This window comes from Rhipicephalus microplus, chromosome 10 (genome assembly GCF_043290135.1).
Source record: "Rhipicephalus microplus isolate Deutch F79 chromosome 10, USDA_Rmic, whole genome shotgun sequence".
NCBI lineage: Eukaryota > Metazoa > Arthropoda > Arachnida > Ixodida > Ixodidae > Rhipicephalus > Rhipicephalus microplus.
The window spans coordinates 12,130,059-12,142,479 of NC_134709.1; the positions used below are offsets into that span (position 1 = coordinate 12,130,059).

At 43.2% G+C, this 12,421-nt stretch overlaps 1 protein-coding gene across 3 annotated transcripts in view; it reads right to left on the bottom strand.

The window, feature by feature from the left end:
• Positions 1–571: 571 nt before the first annotated feature.
• The window catches only part of LOC119181869 (sushi, von Willebrand factor type A, EGF and pentraxin domain-containing protein 1), a 49,271-nt gene continuing 37,421 nt past the window's right edge, over positions 572–12,421 (bottom strand). For all 3 annotated transcript variants that reach the window (XM_075875046.1, XM_075875045.1, XM_037433110.2), the window contains 7 exons: positions 11,314–11,417; positions 10,149–10,485; positions 5,250–5,458; positions 4,094–4,321; positions 3,273–3,554; positions 1,755–2,103; positions 572–1,183 (listed from right to left, as the gene is read on the bottom strand). In XM_075875046.1, the coding sequence (XP_075731161.1) occupies positions 845–1,183; positions 1,755–2,103; positions 3,273–3,554; positions 4,094–4,321; positions 5,250–5,458; positions 10,149–10,485; positions 11,314–11,417 (1,848 nt within the window). In that variant the 3' untranslated portion in view covers positions 572–844. The remainder of the gene's footprint in view (positions 1,184–1,754; positions 2,104–3,272; positions 3,555–4,093; positions 4,322–5,249; positions 5,459–10,148; positions 10,486–11,313; positions 11,418–12,421) is intronic.

Sequence of the window (12,421 nt, forward strand, 5' to 3'; positions counted from 1 at the left end):
CCAGCCTTATCTTTGGCTTTATTATTCTCATGGCTATAGTGCTGCATGCTCAAGACATTTTTGCATTGCTCCTCGCGACATGTTGTCCTCACTATCGTTGTGCTTGTGACACCCCTGCATTCAAACAAGTCATTTGTTGGAGTTGATGAACATGTGGTCGCTATTACGAAATAGAGGTGCTGCTCACCAAAAGACACCGTGAAAAGTCTACAGTAGCAGTTTAGGCAGAGCAAATAGGCAAACACATTGCATCGATTGCTCAATGGCAGTTGTATCTGCAAAGTGCAAAATTGCTGTGAGCCATGAAAACGGGTTAACTTCAAGATAAGGGCTGCTCGCCTTTTCTTTTGAGAGCTGTGCTTCGCCTGGCTAACTATGAAAACAATAAAGAGAGAAGAAATGGTTGAGAAAGAACGGCTGATATTCTAGGTTAATTAGTCCAGGAAAATCGGTTTACCGACGCATGGACAGGATGCAAGAGATTGATAGAGAGGAGAGGGTGGAAAGAGTGAGAGAGAGCAAATAGCACAGCACGAGAACCGTCGAGGTGCTGCAAAAAGCACACAGGACATGGGCAGAGAGACTTTATTGACAGTTTGACTCTGTGTACACACCTGTAGGTGTATATGCTGTTTGTGCTTTTCTGATCACTGTCTACATACAGCTTTCACCCAGCATGTGAGACAGTATGCTGGCCCTTCGGCTGGCCAAAAAACTCCAGCTTGCATTAAATATATTTCTATATCTCTTCACCTCCAGTATTAAAACACGTGCACAGTTAAAGTCGCATTGCTCTTCTATATATTCAAGTTTTTGTATCAGACACAGTTCAAGGACAAAGACTTCAAGGAGCGACACAGGAAGCCTCCCTTCCGCTCCATGTGCCGTCAGGTTCACAGACGCGAGAGGTGCCGCCCAGCATAGTGTGACCAGCATCACATTCATAATGAGCCTTGGCCCCCAACCAGGCACCCTCTATAATCAGCCTTCCTCGGGCCGGGCTTTGGAGGGGTGGGCAGTGGTCTTGAAGGCATTCAAATGTACCCTCCCGCTTCCAGGATCCGTCTGACTGGCAGACAGATCTGGAGGACCCCCGGGCCGAGTACCCCATGTCACAGGAGTAGGTGGCATTGTGGCCTTGTGTAAATCCCGTGTAGTCGACGCGGGCATGCTCTGGTGTGGCCTGCAGAGAAGCATTTGAACGCATAAGGAGGCATTGCGTGTCTAATAGTGAATATCAGTCACTTAACAAGAGTGTTAGCTAATTTGAGCCTGAGAAATGAATCAATATGGTCCGACAAGAAATGGTATGACCCACAATGCCAGTTAAAGTCGGGAATGTATTGCAGTCTCTCGCTCATTCAGCTGTGAACAGAAGGCTATGAAAGAATAAACAGAACACGTAATCATAAATGTGCACATTTTAATGGTAAAAACGCAACTGTGACTGTTGAAACAAGTGCGGAAAAAAGAACGAAGAGATTGCAAAAGTGTGCGACGTGAAACGTATTGACGACAGGGACATGTTGGTGCATGAGCTACTTAACTGTTTCCTGCTCCGCTCCACCAGTGAAGACACTTCTACTCATCAGCGACTTTGTGATTGTCCGACTCTGACTGGACCATTAGTTAAATGGGGAAACCTAAGGCTGATCGAAATTTCACAGTTCATCTGTGGTTGAGGCTGAAGTTGATCATATCTCGTACGTGCCTACCTTCTGGCTTCTGTAAGGGCAATTCACCGGTGACTGTACCTGCATAGGGGGGCACCGTCTGGCTCGGCACGAGGGCTCCCTGCCTTCCCAGCGTCCGTCACGGCCGCATAGCCTGGAAGGTGGCCCTGACAGGCGGTACCCAGGCTGGCAGGTATAACTGGATGTGCCACCCACTGAGAGTCGATCATAGGTGACATGACCATTCAGGGGCTGTTTAGGTTCCGGACAGGAGAAGTTAGGACACGGGTGAGCTGCTGTGCCACATCCTTCCACCACCTTGCAAGTGGGCACATCACGTTCCCATTGTCCAGTGTCCAGGCAGGTCCGTTGCTGTAGACCATCCAGGGTGTAACCCGGATTGCAGTGGTAGAAAACGACACTTGATATGCTGTAAAGATTACAGCCACTGAATTAACCAAGTCTCTTCAAAACTGGCGACATTATTTTGTCCTATAATTTCAAATTGAGTTCAAACAGTATACATCATATATTATTAATAAAAATGAGCATATTTGTCATGACTCAGCAGACCTGCACAATATTTTTTAAAAATTTAACCAAGGCATTTACAAATGTCATTCCTTTTGGTTCAAAGGGAAGTGGGAGCCACTTTAAATAGCACCGCACTTTGACTTTTGCGGTATAAATAAGCTAATTCATTTATTTAGAATATTTTGAAAGTTTAGATATTTTAAATTAGTTTTGAAGCGAATTCAAGGTGCTTGAATATATCTACATGTGCCTAGTAGCAGATTAAAGCTACTTTGCTTTGGGCCTTGTGTGGTGCTAACTTATCTTCTTTCAATGACAGCTACTTCGTGCATACCACAAATGAACTGGATCTTTTTACATTCTGATAATTTGTACCTTCATCCACTAATCGGAAGTAATACCTTTCAGCATGTACCTTAGCACTACCTCTATGAATATGAAATTAACGCCATTAGGTGCTTTATTTTGGTATGACGAGAGATATGTTTTGTGCACAATTCAGAGTTTGATCATGCGTAAAATCGCATAATCGTGTGCGACATAAGTAGTGGATTGGGCTTCTCGTAGCTATGTATCTTCTATAGTGTAAAGATGCTCTCCAGCGAGTCATTTTTAGCTTTGTTCTAAGTCCCACCCTTTTCGTGGCACTGTTCATAATGATGTCTGTAGAGGTTACTTTCTTTCTCTACACACATTCACAGAAACTGAGCAATCGCCCTATTCTGGCACCTGCTCAATCTTTTTTTAAGCATTTTAAACTGGAATAGACCGTGATCACAAAGCCGTTTGTTTTTGATGCAGTACCACTAGGAGGGACAAACTGGAAAAAAAAAAAAGGATACCATCACTGGCTAATGTTGCTTTTTTTTTGGTGCTGAAATTTTTTAAGGTAATCGGAGGTGAATAAGGAAAATGATTGAAAATGCAATTTCACCCATATCCCTTCTTACAATACAGTCCCACTCACCACCACTGGTTACAACCTCCTCCCCTAACCTAAAGAGAGAAAGACTGACAGAATTCTGGATAAATGCCTATAGCTATCAATTAGCTGGTGGAAGTTACTTGAAATCTGTTCCTGAAACTACTCCGTTGACCGGAGGATCAGGGGGTGGACACTCGGCAAGCAGACACGTGGTCTCCCCCGGCACGATCCATGACCCGTTGGCCAGGCACGTCCAGCGGTTCACACCATGCAGTTGGTAACGTGGGTAGCAGGACACACGAACTGTCTCTCCAGTTGCATCGTCCTGAACTAGCCTGCCATTGGCCACTTGTCCTTGAAGCGAACAGTTCATGGGAACACATTCGGGAAGCTTACCGCTCCAGGTTCCATCAGCGCGGCACCTGAAACACGAACAGATAGATGAATGCTTATATTCTTGCAGCTATGCTGTACACCATCAGGGTGGCGATGTTGGAAGATATCATCAAAGGGATACTGAATACATTTACTGCTGTTGTGAGAACCTTGCTGTAAGCCAGGAGTGAAACCTGCAGCTTACAACAAGTCACCAAACGAAAATTATCATAGAATGGTGATGCCTGCAAGTTCTCAAATTATATAATACTTCAAGGGGGCTTGAATGCCATGGTAACACGAATATAGCTTTGCGAATGAGTTCTGCGGAAACCTGCATGGTGGCGAAAGGGTTAAGAATGGTAAAGAAGACAACCACCTGTTGGTAGTTTTTTTTTTCTTCATGAAACTGCTTTGAATAATGGTGCACTTAAGTTTATTCGATGCGTATTGCAATATTCATGCCTTTTGTTAACATGAAAGGGCAAGATATTTCGTTTTTGTAATTTCAATTTTCGTCACCCTTTTCCCATGAAGCTCACAGAGCTGCTTCATGAGTAAAAGCACATGTGTTGAGAACGCTCACCGAAGGACTTTGGGCCCAACGAGTCTGAAGCCCCATTCACAAGAGAACAGGCTGAAGGATGGCGTTGTGTGGATCCGTCCATGTTTGATTGATCTTGGTACTGTGCACGGCGTAGGCAGGCATTGTGGAACTGACCCTGACCATTTTCCATCAGCCAGGCATATCCTCTGTTGGACCCCATGCAACTCGAACCAAGGATCGCACTGGTACTCAATGCTAGAACCAAATCTGCACAAGAGAAGCCTTGTTTTAGTGCTACTGTGGACAGCCACAGTTTGAAATAATTAAGGGCAAATTTAGTGCTGACAGCTACTGTATCGGGAGTACGTAAATGATTGTTTCACACTTGCTTGTACTCTAAATGGTTGTACCTCAGCAAATTGAACAGTACTGTGTTGCGATACACGAGAACTGAGAAAATTATCATTAAGCTAGCACTTGAAGAAGGGGTTGCCTTTGTTTCTTTAAGTAGATCGTTGGAAATTTGTGGTCACTTAGCACTAACTAACACTGTTTGTAAATATCGAAGGCAATCCACAGTTTCCCATTCTTAAGCTCTCCTGCAGATAACATCATCAGTGACACACAATTATACACACAAAACAATTTCTATTCTGTGATGTAGGCAATGCATGCATACAGATCTGTCAGCTTTCCATGCCTGTAATGGTCCGCTTGGAAAAAAAAAAAAAAAAAGATGATACCTCTGTCCAAGTCTATCAGCAAATATATCAGTTCGTGCATTGTTTTCTTTGCTCGAGGGAACCTTCAACACCGTTACGTTTTACCAAAACAACTCTGGCCGTACGTGTGTCATCTCAGTTAATTTGTAATGCAATCAAGAAAAAAAGACGTAGCACAAACAAAAGAAAAAAACCTTCTGTTCAGACCCTACACCACTGCATCAAGATGGTTGCCAAGTTGCTGCAAATGCTTTAAATGTATATACAATAGAGTCTCATTGAACGGATCTGGTAAACGTTTTATTTAACATGAGTCCCATTAACTGATAGAACAGACTTGAAGAATGCAAGTATGAAACAAATCATAGTAGAAGAAGCTGTTCCATTTAACAGCAGTTCTATTTACTAGGAGTCTACATGAGTCGGGAACAACTTAGGTTGCGACATATATAAGCCTGTTAGAAATTACGTACGTGATGCTGGAGTACGCAGCAGTACCGTGGGGGACATGCTCAGGCTTGGGACACGATAAAACGTCGCATCTGATGTCGCCATTCCACGTTCCATTCGCTGAGCACATTCTTTGGCCAGAACCCAGGAGACGAAATCCCGGTCGGCAGGTGTACTTAGCCACACCTTGGAACTTTGTACTCTCTGTCTTCACTGCTTGTCCCTGTTCTAGCTGCACAGAGCCAAGGGCAATGTGTTTGTACCATGCTACAGGTGGTAAAATAAATGAACAAACCATTGCAACCACTTTTTCAATATGTCAGGTATCAAAACACACATATACATGTGGACGTTAGCCAGTAAAGATCTTTGAAGATACAGGCACATGCGTTCTTGAATGTGTGTCTGTATTTGAGGCTTCTGTACCAATCTGATTGCTCTTTAATAACACTAGCTCTGTACGATTCAAAGTATGCTTCGACATGTTCAAAACATGGCATATAGTAGCAGTCATGACACAGAAACTAGCACCGATTCTTGTTTATGCCAGCAGCACTGCCGCTTTTCAGCAGCTCAGTACGACTTGTACAAATATGAACCATATTTTTATTAGGGAATGCACTGCTTATGCGACTTGAACTCACATAAAAATTTTACTATGAATAGTTGTTTGGTTTGAATAGTCTTGAATCGAATTTGAATAGTATATATCACACATTTAAAGAAAAATTAGCATATTTATCATTAGTCAACTAACCTGCAAAATATATTTATTTAAATTGGTAGAAGGTCTGTTTTAATGCTATTTTTCTGACTTGAAGGAAGTAGACACAACTCTGAATAGTAGTAGAATTTTAATTTTGGGGGAATGCAAGTGGTTTTGAACTGATGAAATGAGCATGATGAATCTAAACCTTGAAGTGAGGCTTTGCAGCAGTGCGAATGTTTTTTTTTTTTATGGATGTGTTCATGGCTTTTCACTCTTTTAGTGCAGTGACACCACCTTTACAAGGAATAACATGCGAACTAAAATACATTTATATAAATGCTTTCACGGCTTAGCACTCCTCTACTGCAGTAAAATAACCTTTACAGGAATTGCATGTGGACTAATATACACTTATTTGTTCATTTCGAATACTTCGAAGTTTTTTATTATTTAAATTCGAATACTGTACTATTAGATTGAATATTCAAAGCATTCGAATATTTGCAAAAGCCAAAATCTTGAGTATCACATTCCACAGACTTGAGCTTGATGCAGTGTGAACATCCATCTATGTATACAAAAGGTAGACCTGTTACTTAATGGAAAAAAATTAATTGAAATAGAAGCAGGTGGATAAGGATGTCACATGGCAAGATACTGGTTGAAATGCCATCCAACTTGTCATCATCATCATCATCAGCCTGACTACGTCCACTGCAGGACAAAGGCCTCTCCCATGTTCCGCCAGTTAACCCGGTCCTGTGCTTGCTGCTGCCAATTTATACCCGCAAACTTCTTAATCTCATCTGCCCACCTAACCTTCTGTCTCCCCCTAACCCGCTTCCCTTCTCTGGGAATCCAGTTAGTTACCCTTAATGACCAGCGGTTATCCTGTCTACGCGCTACATGCCCGGTCCATGTCCATTTCCTCTTCTTTATTTCAACTATGATATCCTTAACCCCCGTTTGTCCCCTAATCCACTCTGCTCTCTTCTTGTCTTTTAAGGTTACACCTACCATTTTTCTTTCCATTGCTCGCTGCGTTGTCCTCAATTTAATCTGAACCCTCTTTGTAAGTCTCCAGGTTTCTGCTCCGTAGCTAAGTACCGGCAAGATACAGCTGTCATATACCTTCCTCTTGAGGGATAGTGGCAATCTACCTGTCATAATTTGAGAGTGCTTGCCGAATGTACTCCACCCCATTCTTATTCTTCTAGTTACTTCAATCTCGTGGTTAGGCTCTGCGGTTATTACCTGCCCTAAGTAGACATAGTCTTTTACAACTTCAAGTGCACTATTACCTATCTCGAAGCGCTGCTCCTTTCCGAGGTTGTTGCACATTACTTTCGTTTTCTGCAGATTAATTTTAAGACCCACCTTTCTGCTCTCCTTGTATAACTCCGTAATCATGAGTTGCAATTCGTCCCCTGAGTTACTCAGCAATGCAATGTCATCGGCGAAGCGCAGGTTACTAAGGTATTCTCCATTAACTCTTATCCCTAACTGCTCCCATTCTAGGCTTCTGAAAACCTCCTGTAAGCACGCGGTAAATAGCATTGGGGAGATTGTGTCCCCCTGCCTTACACCCTTCTTGATTGGTATTCTGTTGCTTTCTTTATGAAGCACTATGGTAGCAGTTGATCCCCTGTAGATGTCTTGCAGAATGTTTATATATACTTCATCTACGCCCTGATTCCGCAGTGTCTGCATGACGGCTGATATTTCTACTGAATCAAACGCCTTCTCGTAATCTATGAAGGCTATGTATAGTGGTTGGTTATACTCTGAGCATTTCTCTATTACCTGATTGATAGTATGAATGTGATCAATTGTTGAGTAGCCTGTTCGAAATCCTGCTTGTTCCTTTGGTTGATTGAATTCTAATGTTTTCTTTACTCTGTTAGCAATTACCTTTGTAAATAGCTTGTATACTACAGAGAGCAAGCTGATCGGTCTGTGATTCTTCAAGTCCTTGTCATCTCTTTTCTTATGTATTAAGATGATGTTAGCGTTCTTCCAAGACTCTGGTACTCTTCCCGTCAGGAGACACCTCGTAAACAGGGTGGCTAGTTTTTCTAACACAATCTGTCCTCCATCTTTCAGCAGATCTGATGTTACCTGATCCTCACCAGCAGCTTTGCCTCTTTGCATGCTCTCCAAAGCTTTTCTGACTTCTTCTATCATTACTGATGGGGTGTCATCTGGGTTACTGCTAGTTCTTATAGTATTAAGGTCGTGGTTGTCTCCGCTACTGTACAGATCTCTGTAGAACTCCTCTGCTCCGAGTTAATCCTATCCATATTGGTAGTTATTTTGCCTTCTTTGTCCCTTAGTGCATACATCCGACTTTTGCCTATCCCAAGTTTCCTCTTCACTGCTTTGACGCTTCCTCCGTTTTTCAGAGCGTGTTCAATTCTCTCCATGTTATACCTTCTTACATCGCATACTTTACGCCTATATTAATCAACTTCGAAAGCTCTGCCAGTTCTATTTTGTCTGTTGTACTTGACACTTTCATGCTTTGACGCTTCTTAATTAGGTTCTTTGTTTCCTGGGAAAGCTTGCCAGTGTCCTGTCTAACTACCCTGCCTCCAACTTCCACTGCACACTCCGTAATGATACTCGTTAGATTATCATTCATTGTATCTATGCTAAGGTTGGTTTCCTCACTAAGAGCCGAGTACCTATTCTGCAGCGACACTCTGAATTCCTGTACTTTCCCTCTGAGTGATAGCTCATTGATTGGCTTCTTGCGTATCAGTTTCTGTCATTCCTTCTTCAAGTCTAGGCGAATTCGAGACCGTACCATTCTATGGTCACTGCATCGCACCTTGCCAACCACTTCCACATCCTGCACGATTCCTAGATGTACACTCATTATAAAGTCTATTTCGTTCTTATTTTCGCCGTTAGCGCTCCTCCATGTCCACTTGCAGTTTTCTCGTTTTCGGTAGAAGGTATTCAAAATCCGTAAATAATTGCGTTCTGCGAATTCTACTAGTAGCTCTCCTCTGGCGTTTCTAGTACCGATGCCATAATCTCCTACTGCCTGGTCTCCAGCCTGCTTCTTCCCTACCTTTGCATTAAAGTCGCCCATCACTATAGTATACTGTGTTTTGCCTTACTCATTGCCGATTTCACGTCTTCATAAAAGCTTTCAACTGAAGCATCATCATGGCTGGATGTAGGCGCGTAAGTCTGTACTACCTTCATTTTGTATCTTTTATTCAGTTTAATTACGATACCTACCACCCTTTCATTAATGCTATAGTATTCCTCTATGTTGCCAGCTATGTTTCTGTGTATTAGGAACACCACTCCCAGTTCTCTTCAGTCTGCCAAGCCCCGATAGCAAAGGATGTGCCCATTCTGTAGCACCGTATAGGCCTCCTTTGTCCTCCTAACTTCACTGAGCCCTATTATATCCCATTTAACGCCCTCTAGCTCCTCGAATAGTACAGCTAGACTTACCTCACTAGATAAGGTTCTAGCGTTAAACGTTGCCAAGTTCAGGTTCCAATGGCGGCCTGTCCGGATCCAGAGATTCTTAGCACCCTCTGCTGAGTTGCAGATCTGACCGCCGCCGTGGTCAGTTGCTTCGCAGCTGCTGGAAACTGAGGGCCGTGAGTTATTTGACGTATGCAAGTGGGAGGTAGTGGCCAGATACTGCACCAGGGTGGCCAATCCTTCTCTGGTCAGGGAGTGCGTTCCCGGCGGTGGTTACCGGTGAGGCCGCACCCCAGGCCTCTTAATGCAGTTCCATCAACACGCAGATTTTTTTTTTTTTTAAATCCGGTTGGGAACTGCGCGGCACCGGGATTTGAACCACGGACCTCTCGCATTTTGAACATCAAAGGAAGAGCCAGGATCCAACTTGTAGTCGTCCCTAATTTAAGCACTGTTAAAGATTTTTTCGGTCTATAATTTTCTTGAATAACGTAACTCGTGAGATTTCATGTTACTCGGCACCACACCATGTAAGGTCTGTAAGCAACAGTGTTTCTGGTGCATTGCTAAGACAGAATAATGGGTGTATATGCTACTAAAGGCTGGCTATGGAAGACATCTACTTGGGACGACTTGATTTCAGTCAGAAATCATCATAGATTTCGAGGACGTCATCATGCACGCTTTAGAAAATGTATTGATGAGGCCTAGAAAGATGATTGCGTTCAATATAGGACCGAAGAATGCACCGCATTCTCTATCTCACCGGGGGTGGTGGTCCACAGTCCACCGGTATGCAGTCGGGAAGTGACGGCACCCACAGTCCGGCCCAGCCGCATACAGCCACTTTGTTGCCCACCAGGATGTAGCCTTCGGTGCACGAGAAGCGTGCTAAGCTGCCCAGAGCAGTGTCCGTGTACGAGAACACCACCTGCGGCCTAACGATAGGGTCTGAGCAGCCTGCAGGTTCGCACAAAGGTGTCTTTGGGGGCGACCACTCAGCAGCGGTGTTGCATATTCGTGTAGAAGTGCCACGCAGTTCGAAGCCGTGGGAGCAAGTGATTGAGACGGTGCTGCCCAGTGTCCGGTCGGACCCACTGGTCCTGGTGAGAAATTAGTATGTTTACTGTGTAAGGTTGCACTAGAAGAATGAGGTACATGAAAACACGTGGAAGATAACGTGAATTATGGGATTTCACGGACAACCCTAAAGATTCTTATATTAAGACCATCAAGTCACGTTAGGAGTGAAAAGAAGACTAGCGCTAGTGCTGAAGAATAGAACGAAAAAATCACAACATGCAGCATCTTGTGTCTGAGCGTGACAAAACAACAGTGGCAGGCTTGATCTATGTGTAAAAGCAGGGGTGGCACACATTCGGAGAGTTGCAGCATCTCAAACCAAGAAACTTGAATTTTTGAAACCTTTCAAAATTGTGTCACGCTTGTGCTAATATTTTCTCGACATGTGCCCTAGTGGTTGCATGCATCACTGACAGCAACAATCCACACAGCCCAAATATTCTTCATAACTGTGGGCTGGCATTAATCAATTGTGATCATGCAACCAGGATTGTGATGTTCAATTGAGAATGTGTGGCTGATGATAGGTGAAGCTACAGCAGTGGCGCTGAACAGATGCAATGTGTGTCGCCTGCAGCGTAAAAATCGAAGAACTAACATGACAGCACGTGTGTTCTATCTGGATTACCAAATAGTACATAAACACTTTAAAATGAATATTTTGGTGCACATAACCTTATGCTGTCAGAATTTATGTTTCCCCCTGAATTTTGCACAGTGCAGCGTCCCTCAAGAGTTGATGTTAGCGCAAATGAGGCCAAGAATAAAAATTCAACACAGACATTTATTCTTGAAAACAGGAACTTGTGATTAATCTGAGGGGATGGTGTAATGCTTTTCGAACATACCTCCCGTTAGTGACAGGCGGATGAGGAGGGCATTCGAGAGGAATGCACAGTGGCTCGTGGTCACTCCATGACCCATCATAGTTGCATCTTCTCCAGCGGTTTCCCTAGAGAGCAAGAGAGTGATGAATCGATCTTGTTGATGCACATTCATTCTGTCTACAACTTGTACTGTTGTACCAGAAAAAAGAAAGTATGAACACACTGCACTCTGTTCAAGACGAACTCTGTTAAGACGAGTTCTTGCTTCAGACGAACAACACAGGAGTGTTTGTTTAGTTTCCCGTAGACTCAATGCAAAAAAAAGTCCGCTTAAGACGAACCGGGTAACAAGGGGAACAAGTCTTCTGTTAAGGCAAACTCTCACAGCAACCAACAACGATGAAGATTCTGCGAAACGATTATTATAGTCTCGATGGTAAACTGAGAAAGCAAAACGAAAAAAAAAAAGAGAGAGAGAGGACTTCTGGTGCCAAAACTTGACGCATTTCGAAAGCTAATTGTGGTGTGGATAAAGAAAGCTAGATAAGTTGAAAAGAAAGGTCAGCGCATAAAGCTGGCATCTCCCTCCCCCCTACCCTGTAGGTGAAGAAAGGGTCGTGCTACAGTTTTACTGTTAAAATGTAGTAGAAATTTGTTTATGAGCATATTTATTATTAAATCGTGAAATTGTTTACACGCTAAATACTCTACTTGAAAGCATAGTTTTTATCAAGCTGAGCCAAATAAATGTTTTTTTTTGTTTCTTTTCTCCCCATTATAAATATACTTCATTCAGTGTTTTCAAACAACATATTTAGGTGTGCTTGGCACGTTAGCGTTTGGTTTTTGGGGGTACTTCTGATAAAACTAATTCCTGATAAAACGAACAAATGATCGAGGTCTCTTAGAGTTCGCCTTAAAGGGTGTCTACTGTACTTGAAGAGGATACAAAAATAGCCTTTCACGCCTCAACTAGATATCTTGTATGGGGCCACCTTCAGCAACCAGCATACACAACATCTGCAACACTGCATCTGAGCCTCGTGCGCACACAGCGAGTGGTCAGAGCAACTCTAACTTCGTACACCCTATTGATAAAAGCTCGATACCTTTTTTCATAACATTTCAG